At 44.7% G+C, this 19914-nt stretch overlaps 1 protein-coding gene across 5 annotated transcripts in view; it reads right to left on the bottom strand.

The window, feature by feature from the left end:
• The window catches only part of DLC1 (DLC1 Rho GTPase activating protein), a 426333-nt gene that overhangs the window by 5032 nt on the left and 401387 nt on the right, over positions 1 to 19914 (bottom strand). For all 5 annotated transcript variants that reach the window (XM_059156107.1, XM_059156112.1, XM_059156108.1 and 2 more), the window contains 9 exons: positions 19809 to 19890; positions 12993 to 13056; positions 9473 to 10893; positions 8858 to 9034; positions 5183 to 5342; positions 4863 to 5061; positions 2918 to 3131; positions 1295 to 1409; positions 485 to 703 (listed from right to left, as the gene is read on the bottom strand). In XM_059156107.1, coding sequence (XP_059012090.1) covers positions 485 to 703; positions 1295 to 1409; positions 2918 to 3131; positions 4863 to 5061; positions 5183 to 5342; positions 8858 to 9034; positions 9473 to 10893; positions 12993 to 13056; positions 19809 to 19890 — 2651 coding nt within the window. The remainder of the gene's footprint in view (positions 1 to 484; positions 704 to 1294; positions 1410 to 2917; positions 3132 to 4862; positions 5062 to 5182; positions 5343 to 8857; positions 9035 to 9472; positions 10894 to 12992; positions 13057 to 19808; positions 19891 to 19914) is intronic.

Below are 19914 nucleotides of genomic sequence, written 5' to 3'. Positions count from 1 at the left end.
ACAAGATGTCCCTGCCCTCAAAGGGCTTTTAGTCCTAACAAGTTAATCTCTCCCACAAGTAATCCGCACTCATTAAAGGGCCAAGAGAAGAGTGGCTGAGAAAAGAGGAGTGTGCAAGGGGATTCTGATCAAATCACGGAAAAATCGAAGCATGTCATAGAATGCTCTAACACCCAATACCTTGAGCCCAGGGAACTGTACAGTGATTCTGTGGAACCAAAGGATTTCAGAAAATGGTCTGGTTCCTCCAACAAGTGTTGGAGATAACTAGGATTCCTTGATAACTTGATAACAGATAACTATGATTCCTTGCTGACCTGGCTTCTACTCTTAGCTGGGGAACCTAGCTGGCCAGCCAGGTCTACAAGGATGGGAGTGAGTGACAGATCTCCACGGAGAGCTGAGGTGGCCACAGGGTCTCACCTGTGGAACCTGAACCCTGACCACTGGAACACAACAAGCTGACAACAGGGCTAAGACTTACCTTCTTATAGGACAGCTCGGCCTGCTCAGATGTGGAGTAGCTGACCCAGCCTTTAAACTTCTCCTTGACCTCTTTAAACAGGCTGTCCACACAGTCCTGGAGGAAGTGCTGGTAGTCAGCCGGCGCATCGTGATGCAGGCGTCCCAGAGCTTCCAGAGTGAGGGGCTTCAGCTCCTGCTCTGTGTAGGAATTCCGACATTGACTCATTTCCTCAGGAACCTGTGGGGGACGTGAGAGACCAAAAGGAGCTGAGTGTGCCTGTACTCGTTCCCGATGACCATCAGTGGAAGGGGCGGTGCGAGGGCAACACACCAGGTTCTAGGGCAGCGCGGGCCCTCCAACTGCTCTGTTACCCACACGGTGAGGGCTGGGCCTGCCCATCTCCCTGGGTATCCTGAGGCCACATCACCTTCACAGAGGTATCTAAAAAGCCTATTCTCATGTAAGGTGTTCTTCTGCTTTGGAAAGTCACAGTAGGAGGGTAAATGAGTACCAGGTGGTTTTTACGTGGAGGAGGCGGCTTTTCAGATACAGAATTTATTTCAGATCACTGGTTGCTTTTGCTTTCTAAGTCAGGGTATGGAGACAGGCAACTTTCATTCAACACATCAACTCTAAAGAGCTTATACATTATTAAAGAGAAAAGATGTCTTAGAAAAGGAAAAAAAAAAAAGACATTCTTAAGCTATGTATATCATCTCCAGTTGTGGAAAAATCTTTTGGTAAGATGTGAACAAGCTGGGTGCCCCATATTTTGTCCTAATGATTTATGTTACCCTCAACAAATAACAAAGCTCCCCAGCTCCTTACCTGGAAAAGCTTCTTGCACTCAGCAATCATATGGGCCAGACCCTGAGTGGCAGCGAGGTTTTCATTCAAATCTTTCTGATCTGGTTTGCCCAAACTTTGTTTTCTCTGCATTACCCTAAGCAGAAGACACAAGGGAGGGTGAAGATTCAAATATTTACATGATTTTAATTAATATGTTATTCTAGGAAACCCAAAGGAGAGGGAAAAAAACCCCATCTTGCTGGAGCCTATGTGTTACTAAGAGGTTCAGGAGAGCTTTACTTTGATCACTAAAATTCCTCAGTTTTTTCAGTAAAGCACAAAAAACCCCGAAAGGGACAGTTTTCAGGGAGATCTAGGCTTTTGTAAGCCATCACATTAAACACGCTCCTATTTAAATAGGGTGGCTTGGAAGGTCTGGGTATGTTGGTGGGACAAAGAAAGGCAGCTTCAAGGGGTGCATCGAGAGGAGGCATATGTGGTAGTAAATAGTGTCACTATTCTTTGCAGTTTAAATAAAATCCCCCTCCTGAAGGTGAGGGGACCATCTATTGTTTCCTAGAGGTTTGGTCTTAATCTTATCTGATCTCTCTTCTGCTCATCTCTAGTTCCCTATCCTATTGAAGATGGAATGCCTCAGTTCACATGAGAATGAGATAAAAAGATATTTTAAGTATTGTATGGCTTTCAGAAGCAAAGCTAACTTCACCTAGCACAACCAGGCCTCAGGCCTGTAGCGAAAGAGCAACTGCCCAGTACCTTTGGAGCTGAGGAAAAGGATAAGCAGGATGGTTTGGAGGTACAGGGAGGTTCAGGGTACAGTCCAGTGAGGGCCTCCTTTCTGACCTACCCGCTGTGAGGCCCTTACGTGACGCCTGCACAGCAGTAAACAGTTCCAATGGGCTGGGCCATTGCCCCGTCAGATGTGGGCAGGTTACTTATTAAACTGACCCTCCCCACAGTCTCACTTCCCTGCCAGGATCTTCACCTCCTCGAATTGTGACAAGGATTAAATGAGAGAATGAACGTCAAGGGTGTAGTCCGGTGGTTGGGTCAGAGTAAGTGCTGAGCAAATAACAGCCTTTGATATTTTCCAGATCCTCAGACTTCTTCAGCCACTCCCAGCTTACATACATCCAAAGAGAAGCTTTGCACACAATGGGCTTAGGCCATGTCCTGGCTTTGAGGCTCACTGTTATCCTTAGTTCTTTGAGACCCAGCTAACTGCCTTAGAACTTCCAGCACAGGCTGGGGGCTTGGCTTTCTCTGGCCCGCAGAAGCCACAGCCGCAAGCACCTTTATTTCCATCCAGTTTTGAGATCAAGAAATCCACGTGATTTTTGGCTGGCAGAGAGTGTGACGGCAAGGTCACAGAGGTTGCCATGGAGGGTCAGGGCAAACACTTGCCAGGGCAAAGCACATACCCAAATCTAATTCTCAAAACCTGGTTGCCATGAAATTGTCTAGAAATTCACACCCCCAGGACTGACAAGAAAGGAGGGCTGTGAAGGAAGGAGGCAAACTCCTATTTGCTCGCCTCAGGTGTGAATCCAGCAAACCCTGGGGGACAACTGAGAAGGAAGGGTAGGCAGCCCCGGTCTGAAGAACAGAGCGTATTGTGTGCACATCTCGTTGGGCCCATACCTTGGAGAAGAATTCTCTCTCTTCAGAGTGTTGAGGTGGAAAAGGGAGGGCGCTAGGCACACAGCCAGGTTGGTGGGAGTCATCTGGTTTTCTTTTACAGCTGCTGTGACATCGCTCAAGAAATAAAGAAGGGTCTGTAGGACCTCCCGGTTCTCATCAGGCAGGAGCATAATGGCGGCCTTGATGGCCTGGAGGCGCTGGTCCTTGGGCACACCTGTACAACACCAGCATTTCCCCGTCAGCTCAGTGCCTGTCCACGCACGTTGTGAGGAAACGTCCCAAAGCAAACATCGGCCCCAAAGACCTTGTGCCCAGTACTGAATAAGCACTTGCAGAAAGTGTACTTGAGGTTAATATGGAAGAAATTAGGGACCGCCACCAGCGTCACTAGCCTCAAGTATTTCCTGTCTGTGGAGGAGTTGAAAATTTTTCAACACCTACAATGCCAATATCCTCCCCTAAATCCACCTCGGAGTTCAACTCCAGATATGATGTTCTTTGGGTTTACGGAAATTAGTTCTCCTTTTCTAAGTATTTTTTTTAAGAAATCCCTAGTTTACCATTCTCGATTACTGAAAACATTACACACATTTATACTTTGGTTTAGTCTCAGTGAAAAATCATATCTAAGATATGTACAAAGGAATAAAAACTTTCTCTCAGTCTGGACACAAAATGCTTAGTATCTCTGGGGACTTTCCAGAATTATAACTGATCTGCTCATTTGTAAAATGCAGAAAGGAAGTTGCTAAAACACTTAGCTGAAACAACAGCTATTTTCTAGTAATTTCTTTAAGTTTTGGAAAGCGTACTGAGAAATGAGTATAAAAATATATGCTTGAGAAACAAGCCAGTAAAATAACATACACATAGAAAAAGCTGGACCCAACCTTCAGGTCTCCTTTACTAGGCAAATCTGTCTTTTAAGAGGCATGTGGTGGAAAAATCAAGTCACTCAAGTCCAGCTCCATAGCACAAACTGATTAAAACAGCTCCATGGTTACAGTACATAACAAATACCTTGGTGGGGAAAATGTGACCTGTGTTTTCATAAAATCTGAAAGGATGAAACAAATAATGAAATAATCCAGATCAGCTCCATTTCTCATAAAATAAAGTCCAATGCGCTGGTTTAAAGACAGTTTGAGCACGAAGAGAGAAGCTGCTTTTATATTACATCGCTGTAACACCACACTGAGCCAAGAAAAACACGTGGCTGTAAATGCTGTAATCCTGATCTTGATCATTAATTTAGACAACTGTTTGCTTTAAGCTTTACTTAAAAGTGAGAAGGGCATGGGTATTGTTTTCCCAAGTATTTCTGGCAGAAGCGGAGATGAATAACAGAAAAAGATTATTTATTCATTTTACAGCAAGATAAAACACACAGACACCTGTGAAGTTTTAAACACAACAGGCCCGGCTACAGAGATGCGAATCAACAGAAATATCTTGGTACCTGCTCTTCTAAGCGTCATCGATGACACTGTTCTAGAAGCAAATCAAAGCGTGAGCTCCTGAATCAGAATGTAAGAATGTGGGGAGCACCTGGGAGGCTCAGTGGGTTGAGTGTGACTCTTGATTTTGGCTCAAGTCATGATCTCAGGGTCATGAGATCGAGCCTGACATTGGGCTCTGCACTTGGCACAGAGCCTCCTGAAGTTTCTTTCTCTCTCCCTCTTCCCCAACCACCCCCCAAAAGAATGTAAGAATGTGTAATTGCACCAGTAATTAGAGAACGGTAAGGGAAATTTGTTTTTGCATTATTCAACAGGTACACAGAAACCTGTTCCACAAACAAGGAGAAAAGGAAGAAACCAGTGACACAAATTTCGAAGAGCTCATCGTGCAGGTCCCAAAGAACGGCATGAAAGGAAGCCACAGGTTTCAGCTGGTCCCTCTTTTTTCCCCAAGGCTGACAATGTGGAGATCAAAGAACACTTACACTGATAGATCTGCAGAAAGGTTTCTGAGAGTTTGTTCGTCATTAGCGGCTCAGGAAGGTCTCGAAAATACTGCTTCAGCATGTCTGCCACATCATAAGCGGACTGGCCCTCATAGCTGACACAGTCTATGGCACTTTCATTCATCTGACGCAGAGCCTGAATCCGGGATTTGACACCAGATTTTCTGAAGAGCCCAACCTGTAGGAAGAAAAACATGACATGACAGGATAGAAGCAGCATTTCCATGGCAGGATTACAGAAAGGAAGCCTGAGTCCAAGGCTCACCGGTCCCACAGGCCCTGCACACAGCGGTCCTCACCTGTTCTAAGCAGTGGTTGCGGAGGTAGCGCATGGCCTGCTGGATGCTCTGGGGCAGGGGCTGTCCCGTGCGCTGCACATTGACCGTCAGAGGGACCCCGAACACATTCCGGTCCTTGTAGTCGGGAACCTTGATCCTCTTCATGAACTTGGGCACTGCCCTATTTAAAGACCAGTAGTGGGGGTGGGGAGAGATGTTTATTTGTCTGTATACCCTTATCCATCTTTGCAGGGAAACCCTCTGGCCTTTAGATCTGTGCTAATAAGGTGGCTATTTATTTATTTTTATTTTTTTTTGAAGATTTTATTTATTTATTTGACAGACAGACATCACAAGTAGGCAGAGAAGCAGGCAGAGAGAGAGAGGGAAGCAGGCTCCCCGCTGAGCAGAGAGCCCGATGCGGGGCTCGATCCTAGGATCCTGGGATCATGACCTGAGCTGAAGGCTTAACCCACTGAGCCATCCAGGCGCCCCATAAGGTGGCTATTTAAATACAATTACAAATTTAGTTCCTCAGTTGTACTAGCCACAGTTCAAGCGCTCACGAGCCATCTGTGGCCATCTAGTCACCAGAGGAGTCAATATAGAACATTTCCACCATCCCAGACAGCTCCGTGGGACACGGTTATTCTGGATCTTCTGAGAGTTGGGGGCTATGAGACGCAGGAACATTTTCTCTGTTGGGGATTCTCTTTCCACTATAACCTCTGAGAACCGGATCTATATTCTTAAGGGAGCCGATGGGCTTCCTCACAAAATGGCAGCACAGGAAGGACCAGAAACAGAAAACATTCAGGACCCTAACAAGGCACTTCTTGACAACTTGGAAAACATGCTCCTGTCTGTCCTATAAATGGATAAGAATCATTTCTAAGTTTTTGATGAGTTTCAAAGCATTTAAGGTATAAAAGGATCATGTAATGCTGGATGAGGAAATAGCAGATGCGTGGTGTTGGTCCAACATAATGAAAACCAACTCCATAGCTCAACAGTGGGGGCCAAGCTAATGACCCGAAGTCAAAATAAATCCTCCTGCTGATGACCCTGGAGAGTATAACATCTTTAAGGTTTCTAAAGGAAGATGGAAAAGAACAATGAAGGTTTTGTGAGCCTCCACCAGGCTCCCCAGAGTCCTAAAACCAGGTCCAGCCCCAGCAGTAAATGGAACAGCAGGAAACCGATGTCATGCATTTAATGCTGTCAAGCAGAAATTTCAGCTCTACAAGTGACCTCTCTAAATGGGACAAGAAAGGGCAAGGCCGAACAGGAAAAGAACTGCATAGAATTTCTCCCTCTTCCACGGATCCCACAATGCGAGGCTTTTACATTTGGTTTTGACTCACTGGAAAAACTGACCAGAACTCGAGAAGTATTGTGGACTTTCAGATTCTTGAGGGTTTGGTGGGAAGGGGGTGGGCAACTCAGAAACGAGCATGTAAAATATGTATTTTTAAACAGCCAGCAGGGAAAACTGGGCTTTGAGCACAGAGGAACACTGCAGAAGACAGGCTGCTTTGCCTGCTGAGGGCTTCCCCACAGCCAGGACACATTACCGTTTAGAGCCCTACAAAAGGTAAGACTAAAGCGCAGAGCCAAATTTGCATTTCCATACAGCTAAGTATACGGTATCACAGCTCTAAGTGTGTATAACACTCGCTTTGTTGGGGGAGAAAAGCCTGGCGGCGGAGTGTGCAAAGAACACATTACGATCTCCACCGAGAATCTGAAGCATGTGGGGATAAACCGGTCAATACTTATTTCTGTCATTCAGAACAAACAACTTCTGTATTTAGCGAGGCTCACATAATAACAGCCTTTGAACGGGAGGTGCTTTGATGCTGAAGTTAAACTCACTACAAGTCCTGAGGAGAGAGAGAACACTGCTGACTCTCCGGGTACCTCTGGCCGCTAATAAGAGAAATGGGCTGCTTCTGTTTTTATAAAAAGCAGATTGTGCAACTGGGACGGACGATAAACACTCAGAAAAGTGAAAAGGCTGAAGGATACCTTGCAGACACTGAGATGCACTTGGATGTCAATCTCGGGGGAGGGGTCTGCTTCGCACTGATAGCAGAGAACTTAAGTTATGCACATATCAGGTCCCGTGCATGACCCACGTGACCTAGTGGTCTGCAGCTGTACTGTATACGCCAAGGGCCGTATTCTTTTTTTTTTTTTTTTTAAAGATTGTATTTATTTATTTGACAGAGATCCCAAGTAGGCAGAGAGAGAGAACGAGAGAGAGGAGGAAGCAGGCTCCCCGTCGAGCAGAGAGCCCAATGTGGGGCTCGATCCCAGCACCCTGGGATCCCAGGACCTGAGCTGAAGCAGAGGCTTTAACCCACTGAGCCACCCAGGTGCCCCCAAGGGCCGTATTCTTGAAAGTATGATGAACATCTGATGGTCATCTGATGAATTTCACCTTCACATATACTTTAGTCTACACTATCTCAGAGCAGTGGATCCCTTGTGTTTATTCTTCGCTTTTTAAGATTCTATTAGAAAAAAAATACCCTGAATTTTTTAGCACAGGCAGGTTTTTTTGATTGATGCTTCAAATATTTACATCAAAAATGATTTCTAAAAACATACATGAAGAGGGTTATAAGGCCAGATGCTATAAATGTCGAATGTTTCAAAGTTGGTCTCAATATCCTATGATATGAACAAAATTATTCTTTCTTTCTTTGCAGAAGTATGATCTGATACTGTACATATATTTATCTGTGGTGGGTTATTTCTTTTTTTTCTTAAGATTTATTTATTTTAGAGAGGGGGGAGGGGCAGAGGGAGAGATCGAGAGAGAGAGAGAGAGAGAGAGAATCCTCAAGCAGACTCCCTGTTGATCACAGAGCCCAATGAGGGGCTGAATCTCATGATCCTGAGATCATGACCTGAGATGAAATCAAGAGTCAGATGCTGGGGTGCCTGAGTGGCTCAGTGGGTTAAAGCCTCTGCCTTTGGCTCAGGCTCAGGTCATGATCCCAGGATCCTGGAATCGATCCCCGCATCGGGCTCTCTGCTCGGTGGGGGGTCGGCTTCCCTTTCTCTCTCTCTGCCTACCTCTGCCTACTTGTGATCTCTATCTGTCAAATAAATAAAATCTTTTTTTTTTTTTTTTTTTAAAGATTTATTCATTTATTTATTTGACAGAGAGAAATCACAAGTAGATGGAGAGGCAGGCAGAGAGAGAGAGGGAAGCAGGCTCCCTGCCGAGCAGAGAGCCCGATGCGGGACTCGATCCCAGGACCCTGAGATCATGACCCGAGCCGAAGGCAGCGGCCCAACCCACTGAGCCACCCAGGCGCCCTAAAATCTTAAAAAGAGTCGGATGCTTACCCTACTGAGCCACCCAGGTGCCCTGGTAGGTTCTGCCAAACCCTGGGAAGAAGGCAGCTCCACAGTGTGAGAGAGTCATCCCAACAACCAGCAATTTGTCAATCAAGAGAGCTGAAACTTATTCAAGCAATTCCACTGCTTATTCCCTAAAGTGCAACTGGCTTGAGCAGCATCAAATAGGGCCTCAAGAATGCAGACATTCAATTTGGGTGATCGTCTAAAGGTATCCATAAAGGACAGAACTGTTACATACTCGGAGTTGGAACAGCTTCAAGGAACTGACCTGACCCCAAACCCCTCCAGTTAGTTGACTGAGCACAGTTAATTAACCCTTACCAGCTAAAGCCATGCTTATTAGAAGGTGTGTATTTCTCCAGCAGGGCGGTTAACTTTAGGAGCGAGTATTTCTGCAGCAGGTTCATCTGGGCCACCGACTGGCAGTTAATCTGCAGAGACACGGAGTTTAAGCTCGGCCGATGGGAGCTCTGGAAGCTGTGCCACCTGAGCCTGTGCCTGCGGGAGGAGAGTCGGGGAGGGAGTGAGAAGAAGGGCTCTTCAACAGGTAGAGGCAAAACCCGCAGTGGCTGCTCGCTGGTGTCTCGTCTTAGTTGAGAGGACTCAACTTCCATCCCATTCTTTCCCTTCCCCCACTGGGGTAAAATACACCACCACCAAGTGTACAGCTCAGAGGCCTTGAACACCTTCACACTGCTGCACGAGCATCACCAGCAGTCACCCCCAGGGCTTACATCCTCCTTCCCAACGGAAACACTGTACCCGCTAAACAGTCTCTATGCTTTTTGGATGTTTAGATCTCCTGGTCTGTCACTTTTCTTGGGAACCAGCAGGGCTACAAATGCCACACCTGACCCCATTTCCCCCACACAAGGACGGAAGCAGTCCCTCCCTGCCCCCCCTCCCCCAATTTCCAGAGGGAAGCAAGAGTCTCACCTATTGGACCTGGTCAGGGAGGCCCCAACCCCAGAATCCCTCCTTTCCGGGATGTCCGAGGGCTCTTCGGGTTCATTCAGTGAGTTGCCCGTACTGTCCAGGTCACTGGGTGTGGCTCGGTCGTGGTCCACATCCAGGTGTATCTGCTTAGGAGAGGAGGGGCACGGAGAGACCGAGTCCAGAGCGGAGTCTGAGTCTCCCTCATCTGAAAACTTCTCCGACCACTGATTGACTATCCTCTGCATGCCCTTCACGTGGTAGAGGATGTCATCCAGCTCGGGGAAGATGTCCTCGTTCTCCAGGTCGGCCAGGTCGCCCGAACTGGAATAGAGGATGGAGCCCGGCACGTTGTCATAGATGCTCAGGCGGCTGCTCACGGAGCTGGAGGAATTGCGTCTCTTGAGCTCCTTGGGGCTGTCGCTGTTTTCCCTCCTCAGGCTGATGTGGCCGGGGCCGTGGAAGCTTCCGGTCCTCCAGTTCACGGAGCTGTTATTCCCCAAGGCAGAGAAACTGCCATTGGAGAGGGCTTTGGGGAAAGTGCCAGGTTTATGATCTTCCGGGATGTAGAACACTGTGTCCTCCGGGTAGCTCTCGCGGTTCCTAAAGTTCTGTTCCATAACGTTGTTGAATGTGGACTGATTGAACGGATCAAATCCCTCTAAGTACATGCCCACCCGCTTGCTGCAGGCGCTGAGGCTCCGTGTCCTGGTGACCGGGCTGGGCGTGCTCACAGCGCTGCTGGTCTCCGACTGGCTGCTGCTGCTGCTGGTCTGCGTGGAGCTGGAGATGCTCCGCTTGCGCACCGCGGGCACGTTGATATGGTTGCCGTTAAGCGCGGAAATCTCCACGCAGTTCAGCTGCTTCAGCTTCTCCTCGTCCATGCCCTCCTGCAGAATGGGCCCGCTGATGATCAGTCCCAGCTTAGAAGGCGCCTTGGGCTTGCCGTGGTGGGAGCCCTTGAGCTTCAGGCTCTCCATGCGTTTCAACAGGCTGCGCGTCTTAGACTTGGCGTTCTTCTCGTGGCCCTTCATGCCAAAGCTGAAGCTGGACAGTTCCTTGGGAGAGGGCAGGCTGCAGAAGGAGTCATCGTGGCCCACTAAGTGGCTGGAGGAACAGACGCTGATGACTGAGTTCGTGCGGGGTGTTGCTGTGTCCCCAGCGCGTGGCGCATGCACGGGGAGGCTGCCCGTGCTGCTGAGGCTGAGGACCGAAGCCACCTCCTGGCGCTCGCTGAGGTCCGTCAGCATGCTTTCATGGCTCGCCGCGCTCTTCAGGGGGGTGTCATCGGGGGCCCCGGGGGCTGGGTCCTGCTTTGAAGAAAAGACATCAAACTCTTCCAGCCGGGACCACCTCTTGCTGTCCCTCTGGAAAGTCCATTTGCCGCTTATTGCACAAGGCTCGTCCTCGTCCGAGTCCTCGCTCTGCAAGGACAGAATGGAGGCATTCATCACTGGGACTGGCGGACAGCAGGGATGCGTGCCCGGGCCGGAGGCCCAGGACGCGGCTCATAATATGCCATTGGTGTCAATTCCCCCTTTGTATCTTTATTTTATTATGTTATTATTTGATTGGATGATGATTTTATTATTTTTTTACATTACAAAGATGTACCTCAGGAAAAAGCCTGCCCGGGTGTTTCAGGCTAAGTAAGAGTTATTTTGTAGAAACTGCTGGATCTATAGGCTGTTCTTTAATGGCTCACAGAGGAAACCTCTTGAGATCTGTGAAAATTCCAGGCATGCAAAATATTTGGAACTGGAGTCAGCAACGGGTAGGACTCCCTCTGGTCTGCCTCCAATTCTGTGGTCTGTTGATAGCATGTGTTTATAGTCTCTTTTGCAATTAAAAAAAGGTAGTTTTCAAATCCTTAAGAAGAATGATAACCAGAATCTGTAGCCACCCTAAGAGTGTACAACATCTCCTAACAGACCAGTGAAGACACCAAGCAAGGGGATAAGCCCCCACAATTTTTCAGTCTGACACTTCAGCTTCTTACCTGGTCTTTTTTGTTCCCTCCCTGACCAGACACGGGGTGGGGAGCTAAGGCCACACGTGTCCTGTGAAGTTTCAACCTCAGACATGCTCCAGGCAATTTAACAAGGCTTCACAAATACCCAGTCCTGACAGCATGGAACATTCGAAAACGTGAAGTAACGTCGTTGCTGACTCTGCCTGATTTATGGGTGAGACTCTGGGTTATGTTGCGTGACAGACTATTGCATTTGAGCCCTCTAGGCGGGGTATCAAAAGGCACCATTCGAAGGGTGCAGGTCTTTCCCACCGGTGTGGAGAATGTCACATGACCCACGTTTCACAGGACAATGAGTAGAGAGCATCCCACGCTGACTGACGGACTCCTCTCCACAGCTCAGTGGGTGCTGAGGTTCCAGCTCATTTGTTTAAAAGGTTGAACTGCCCCAAGAAGGCAGCTTGTTGCAAGTGAGGAACTCTAGGATAATTAAAACTTGTACTCTGAATAGTCAGAGACATAAGTTCTTTGACCAACCTGATTCCTGTTTACTCTAATTTGTGACACTCACTCCCAGGACTACACCCACCTCTTCTCTTAAGGGCTCATAAAAGGCCTCACATTTCATACTCAGAAGTTATGCACCACCATTTGCCTAGAATGTGTGGGATCTCCTGCCCTTCCCCTCCGTCTCCCCCAACTCTTTTCCTCCCTCGGGGCTCCCATCATCCTTCAGTACCCCACAAGCCAGCCTTCTCTTCCGGCCCTGCAGCCCCGAAACACAGTTACTGTTACATGTGGGAAGAAAGAGAGTTTTTCCAAAGAACTTTAGCTTTAAGTCCTGAAGGGCATAATGGAGGATTCACTGGGATTTCCTCAGCCTCCTTCCTTTAATCTGTAGTGGGCACGGAATTAACAACAAAAAATAATAGATGATTTGTTCCTGTCAAAAACAGTTGAAAAAAAAAATAAACAACAACAACAAAAACAACCCTCATAGACAAAGAGAACAGACTAGTGGTTGCCAGAGCAGGGGTCAAAAGGTACAAACCTTCAGTTACAAAATAAATAAGTTTTGGGGATGTGATGTACAGCATGGTGACTATAGTTGATAATACTGTACTTTATATTTGAAATTTGCTAAGAGAGACCTTAAAAAGTCTCACCACAACAATAAAATGTTATAACTCTGCGTGATGGATATTAACTAGACTTGTTGTGGTGATCACATTGTAATAGATATAAATACTGAATCACTATGTTGTACACCCGAAGCTAGTAGTATCATGTGTCAATTTTATCTCATTAAAAACAAAACAAAACAGTAGGGAAACCTCAATTTACCGGCTAGCTGCAAGGACTGGTTTCAGTTACATAAGGCTACTTGATCTTGGGTAAACCTGACTGGATTATGTACATGAAAAAATGTACATAGATTTTTGGAATAAGGAAGTAATTAAGAGTTTGAGAGACAAAACCTCCTACAAAACACAATCCAATTTTTGGTCTGCCCGCTTTCCTCCCATGCTATTATACATTTTACATACTCACTCTCTTCCGATGTGGACTAATTTCCAGCTTCATCACTGCACATTTGTTTAAAGTATTTAGACGCCTACAGGGCAAAGAAAGAATGTTAGCAAAGATAGGAAGCCAAGGAGGGGTAGATAAATATTTTTTTCAAGACAGGTGACATGTTTAATGAATTTCTTTATTCCATAAAAATAATTCCATAATTCAGAACAGTGTTAGAAAACATCTTTACAAGGTGAATAGTTTAAAAATATCTTGATGTTTCTTAAACTTCTTCATTTAGATTGAGTACTAGTGTTTTATAGGAAAAGGACATCTTGCTATGGTACTATCAGAGGCTTCTTATTCTTCACAGAACAAACAAGTCTCAATGGGAAATTTATTCTTCCAAGAGTCCCTCGGTTGAGCCATTAGATAGAGCCACATAGTGCCAAGAAGTAAGAGCCAGTGATGTCTCTTTTCATAGGAACGGGAACAGCAACAAGGAACCAAACAGTGTTTTTGGTAAATAAAAATAAATGGTATATTCTACCTCAAAGCAAAATTTAAATAGAAAAATAAGCCAAGTTTTAGACATAACAATCTTAGACACTCTGTTCAAAAATGTAGTGAGTCCTTACATGGTAAGGAAATTGGTGCCTATTTGATATCCCAATTCTTTTTATAACTTCCTGTATGGGACAGGATAATGTTTGGGACAGTCACAGCAGTAGTGTAAATGGTTACTGAAAAAATTTGTATACGGCAGCTTCAAGGGTTACAACAGAGTTCATGAATCAGCACTTGAATCAGATTCTTTTTTGGAACAAGAGTGATATTTTTACTTTGAATACTTTTTTTTTTTTTTTTTTACCCCTGCTAATTAGGGAAATAATTTCATTTGTTGAAAATGAAATACTAAAAATAAAATAAAATAAAATAAAAGAAGAAGAAAAGAAACAACAACAGAAAACAAACCCCAAAACAAAAGTCCTCATCAGGAAATAATGAAATAGCTAAAAAGAGAAGGCCTTTCCATACACAGCAATACATGGTATTGTAGAAGTGTGAATGACAGCCCTAACAGCTTCCAGATGCCCAGTACTCAGTCTTCCTCAAATAAACCTTCAGCATTATCTGCTGTCTTCCACGCTCAGCTATCCAGTTTTTCCCATAACTGCAATTCTACCTTTTACACAGGATAAGAGAATTTAATTCACACAAATTCAAACTGACCAGGAGACTGCTTCTAGGTTTTATCTTTGGGATTCTGTTCTTGCAACTTGTCTAACAACTTGATGCACAAGGACAGAAAGTATTTTTGCCTGCTGATAAGACTGCCTTTGATTTCATAGATTACGTGGTAGCCTGTTTACAGAATAAACAAAGATAGCTCAGAACGCCTCTGTTGCCTGTGTTCAGAAAAATTCTCTCTGTTGATGGGGAGGGAAAGAAAACAAATAACTTAAGAAAAAGCCCTAACTTTGAAATGAGTGGATATAAGGTCCCTCCCTAAAGGGGCATGCATTACTTAAATGACTTAGACCCACAGTGTTTGAGTACTCAAATGTTTTCAAGATTTAAAGAATCCGGAATGGTTACAGTTAGTGTTAGGTCTGGGTTTCATTAATCAAACCTGTAATCAAATACCTACTTGCCTTCATTTGGGTTTTAATGGTTGAGTGGTGTTTATAACCAGGTTTACTAGGCATGGAAGCCTCTGGCAGCAGGGGAGGGGCTCACTTCACAAATTCTAGATTTGAGTCAAACAAAGACGACTCTGGAGGCCAGTTCTATGATGGACAACATTATCTTTATGTTGGTAGCACCAAACTAATGGCACTTTGATTTTGAAGCCTAGAAGTTATTTCTCGGGGCTTCTGTAAGACTCATTTGTTCCCAGGACCTCCAAAGAATGCCCACTGGTGAGACCTTAGCTACTCGGAGAGGGACCACACTGAAACGAAACAGAGCTCGACGAAAGAGGGCTCGCTCCGGCTCAGGTGCTGTGTTATTTCATCTTGGTCCTCACAACTCTATGGCACAGATACTACTGTTTTCCTTCCTTTTATAAGTGAGGACATGGGGGTTTGGAGAGGTCATGAATCTTGTCCAAGGCCACAAGAGTAAAACATGGCAGCTCTGACATTCAAAAACCGTAGGCCTGCATTTTTTTCCAAAGTTTAATCTCTATTTGATGCTAATACACAGAGCGGTTTATACCCTAAGTATGATTCCCCAAATGAGTGGCAACTAGGATGATGCACCATCTGTCCAGAAGGCGTGGTGCTTCCAACCCCCCTGGGCCCTCGCAGGGGCCCAGCTCCAGAGGAATGTGTCAGTCTTATCTGCTAGGCAACTTGTACCCTGCTCTGAAGGGGGAGGGATACAAGGTGGGCCACCAAAGGCTCCTGAGTTTCGCCACAGGAAGCTGCAGGCACTCTGATAAAAGCAAAGCGGGCGGGGGCGGGTATTTGGGCCTCGTATGCAAAATGAAAACAGGGACAAGTACAAGAGACATGCAAGAAAAGAGAAAGGAACAATTTTCCAAGTAAGACCTGACAAATAAGAATTGTTCTAATTCTTAAAAGATACTTTCTTGGAATTAGCGCAATTGCTTTAAAAATTTACTTCCTTTTAATAGAACAGAAATAGTAACAAAGTTGAAATCCACTATGTGGCTGGCTGTTTGACATTGGTTAGGCATTCAAGGGCTGTTTGACAACAAAGTGCAGACTGAAGACGATAGCTGGGATATGAACTTATCACTGTATGATTATCGCCTTATTTACGTAATTCTTTGGTGTGTTGATAGGAGTCAGTTGTTACCTCCAAAGGAAAACAATGATATGGAACATTTTTCAGAAGCTAGAGAGACAAGATCATCTCCGTGATCTATACACCCAACGTGGGGCTTGAACTCATGACCCCAAGATCAAGAGTTGCAGACTTTCCTGACTCAGCCAGCCAGGTGCTCGGAGACAAAGATCATTTCAGAAGAGGTGTTCCAACAGTAGTTTGCATTATTATCTGTATATGCTTTAAGGCAAGCAAACCACTCCCCCAGTATTAATATTGATGTGACCCCCTCAGGATGTTGGTCTTATCATTGGGGTTGGATTATATAGCATAACTAACAAGACTGGGACAAAGCCAATCTCTCAAAAGGAACAAATACAAAAATCCCTTACACGGGTAAGTACAAGAAACTTGGTGAGCAATCCAAATCCCCAAAACTCAGAATCATAGCTGTAACTTTTGGTCACTACTAAACTTTGTATTAAGATATCATCATGAGGGATGCCTGGGTGGCTCAGTTGGTTGAGTGCCTGCCTTCAGCTCAGGTCATGATCGCGGGGTCCTGGAACTGAGCCCCACTTTGGGCTCCCGCTCAGCAGGGAGTCTGCTTCTCCATCCTTCTTTCTTTGCCCCTACCGCTGGCTTGTGTGCTCTTTCAAAAAAAAAAAAAAAAAATATATATATATATATATATATTTTTTTTAAATAGTATTATCATAATTCTCAAGAAAACATTAAGTCGGGGGGCACCTTGGTGGCACAGTTGGCTAAGCATCAAACTCTTGGTTTTGGCTCAGGCTGTGATCTCAGGGTCATGAGATTGAGCCTGATGTCGGGCTCTGTACTCAGAGCCAAGTCAGCTTGAGAGTCTCTCTCCCTCTCCCCTGACTGCTCATGTGCTCTCTCGCTCTCTAAAATAAATAAATCTTAATAAATACATACATACATACATACATACATAAAAAGAAAAAGAAAATAAGTGTGTGTCTTCTGCCCTAAGTAGACTGCTGAGAGATCATCAATTATTATCCATATAATAAACTTTTAAGCAGAACACTAAAGTGTATATGGAAGCAGCTATAACATTCATGTGTGTGGGAGGGTGGCAGAAGAGAGAAACCATGTAAAAACTATTTTATTTATTTATTTAAAAGATTTTATTTATTTGAGTGAGAAAGAGAGTATGAGCAGGAAGAGAGACAGAGGGAGAGGGAGAAGTAGACCCTCGGTTGAACAGGGAAGGGAGCCTGACGTGGGGCTCAATCCCAGGACCCAGGGATCACGATCTGAGCTGAAAGCAGATGCTTAACCAACTGAGCCACCCAGATGCTCCAATAATTATGTTATTTAAAACAAACTTTAGCAGGTTTTGTTTAGGGTAAAAATGTTAAAATTAATGATTAACAGTATTTCATGAAGCAAAACTTTGCACCTGAGTTTCTGTAACAATTTTACCGTATATATTTAAAATGAACTTCTCAAAATATTTCAACAGGGCAAAAGATGAAGCCTGTAAGAAGTCTGTCAGTCTGGAGTGAACTTGACAAATCACAAAACTGTCAAACCGCACCACAGCTTCATGATTTACTGGTCCTCAATTCCACAGGCTGAGAGACTATGTGGAAGAGGCGAGCATAGCTCATGACATGAGTATCCCATCAACGGTCAAATAGGTACGCCCGCCACTGTGCTGACAACTAGGAACGAGCACGGCATTTCAGAAGAAGATGCCTCATCGTTTTCTTTTTTTTTTTTTTAAAACAGATTTATTTATTTATTTATTTATTTGACAGAGACAGAGTGAGAGGGGAGAAGGTCAGAGGGAGAAGCAGACTCCCCGCAGAGCTGGGAGCCCGATGAGGGACTTGATCCCAGGACTCAGGGATCATGACCTGAGCCAAAGGCAGTTGCTTAACCAACTGAGCCACCCAGGCACCCGCCTCATCGTTTTCTTTAGAACATTTGTTTAGGTCTCTCAAAAGGACAATCATTTGCCTTGAGAAGTCTGTGTGAACATGGACAAGAGCCCTTGGGGTTTCTATTACAAACAAGTTGATGACTGTTAGTATGAATTCTGAAGGATTTCCTTTTTGAAGAGAAAACCCAACCTCGGGACTTTCTCAACATATTCAAATCTGGGCCTCCGTTTTGGGCCTAATAATTTTCAAAGTCCTTTAACACCCATTACCTTATTACACTAAACCTCTGAGACATTCTCTGCATCTGAGAAAACAGAAACCCAACCCAGCATAAACTGCAGAGTGCAAATACAGATGAAGGTCTAGCTGTTCCTAGTCTTGTCTTTTCACAAAAGATCCTGAAACACAGATTTATTCCCTTTAAAGGGAGGTAGCTTCTCAAACAGAATAGAGAGCCAGTGAAAATCACAAAGGGCAGAGGATGACCGTCTCATCAGAGAGGGACACAATTTCAAACTGAGGTTAAAAAAAAAAAAGTATTCAAGAATCTAATCATGACCCCTTTGGGCTGCAGTGTTGTAGTGATATTTTTATGACCCAGAAATTCCTAAGCTGTTGCTGCTGTTCAGAGGGCCCACTCACTGAGTGGCAGAAAATGTGTGAAATGGGTGATCTGACTCAATGCATGAATATTTCCTAGGATCCATGTTATGAGTGACCTCATTTATATGCGTTATCACCAATGATGAATTGAAAAATAAATGAATTCTATCCAACAGCTAAGCATTAAAACATTTAAAAAATGTCTGGGGTAGTTTATACTCCAGATGTTGACTTCTTCCCGCCCAAACTGCATTCGTGACATTCTCTCGTTCCCGATGACATAGCTTTGGTATTACACACTACAGTGTGGGACTTGGGATTAGGCTGCCTTCAGAAAATGTGTACATACCCTGGACATTTCTAAGCAGCCGTTTCATTGGATTTGAAAAGTGACAGTGTTTCTGTGGTTAATGTGGCACTCTTTTTTTCTTCAACCACAAGAACTAGTCTCTTTCATACACCATCCTGAAGATCTTCCCTGTTTCTCCCTACAATCACGGTTTAAGTTAGTGGATTCAAAAAACACTGCATTACAGAAGAAAGGCAAAAAATTATACTTTCCCTGAGCTACCGCTTTCTGTGCCTACAAAGGGGTTAATAAATTCTCAGGGTCGTTCTACCTTAAGAGTGTTCTTCTAAGTTAAAATAAGTACTGAATGAAAGAAAATTCATTTAAATTTTATACATAAAATCAATATGCAGATTTTTTCTGAGTATACCTTTTCCCCAGAATTCAGCTTTTATAGCTTGAAGGCTTTGAAGAAAATGACGAAGGATGAACAACTCGAAGATGAGTAACACGTCACAAAGAGGTGGAGAGGATCACTGGTGTTTCGTCATCGTCTGCTACACGTTTTATCACTTTCACTTCACCGAACCCCCCCGGCTGCCCCTCAGCCCAAAGACCCACCAGCACAACGAATTTCTGACAGGTTTAGGCACGGCTCACATCAATGCTCAGTTACTGCCCATCCACTGTAGCTTAAAGGCTTGGGCTGAGTTTGTCTACAACCTTATTTAATCCTATTGTTACTTTTTGGTACCTGGGGAAGCTGAAGAGGTTCACAGAAGCTTCTCTGGAATTCAGACAATGGTTCTCCTGACTCTAGCAAGCCATAACTTCCCCACCCCCCACATACTCCTCTCAGTGTGTTATTTTCATTCAATCTAACAGCCGCTATGACTCTGTTGGAGTATCTGGCTGGGCTTGTACACTCAATTACCCTGTTCCAAGTTTCCAGACCATCTGAACAGTCTCTGTTTCAGCAGTCATATGGTATCGAACATTGAATGGTCTATTTGAGGGCCTCCTAGGGCAATGTCATTTAATGGCAATATGAAATAACAAGGTGTTACTTATTTTAATTAAAAGGCCCATGACTTACAATCAAGTAAATTACCATAACCATTCACTAATCAAACAACTGACTTAATTAGTAGAGCCAACAGGAGCAAAAACCATTTTGATGATAACCTCATTCTTAAAAAAAAAAAAGAAAGAAAGAACGAAACCACTCAAAACATTTCCATTTACCTGCATAAAGCCTCAATGGCGTCTCTGTCCAAAAAATCATGCTCTCTCTTGACCAAGGAAATATCAATGGGGAACAGAAGATCTATAAGAAAAATAGAAACATGTA

The sequence above is a fragment of the Mustela lutreola genome, chromosome 18, assembly GCF_030435805.1.
Source record: "Mustela lutreola isolate mMusLut2 chromosome 18, mMusLut2.pri, whole genome shotgun sequence".
NCBI classification, from domain to species: domain Eukaryota; kingdom Metazoa; phylum Chordata; class Mammalia; order Carnivora; family Mustelidae; genus Mustela; species Mustela lutreola.
This window is presented reverse-complemented; position numbering and strand designations above follow the sequence as displayed.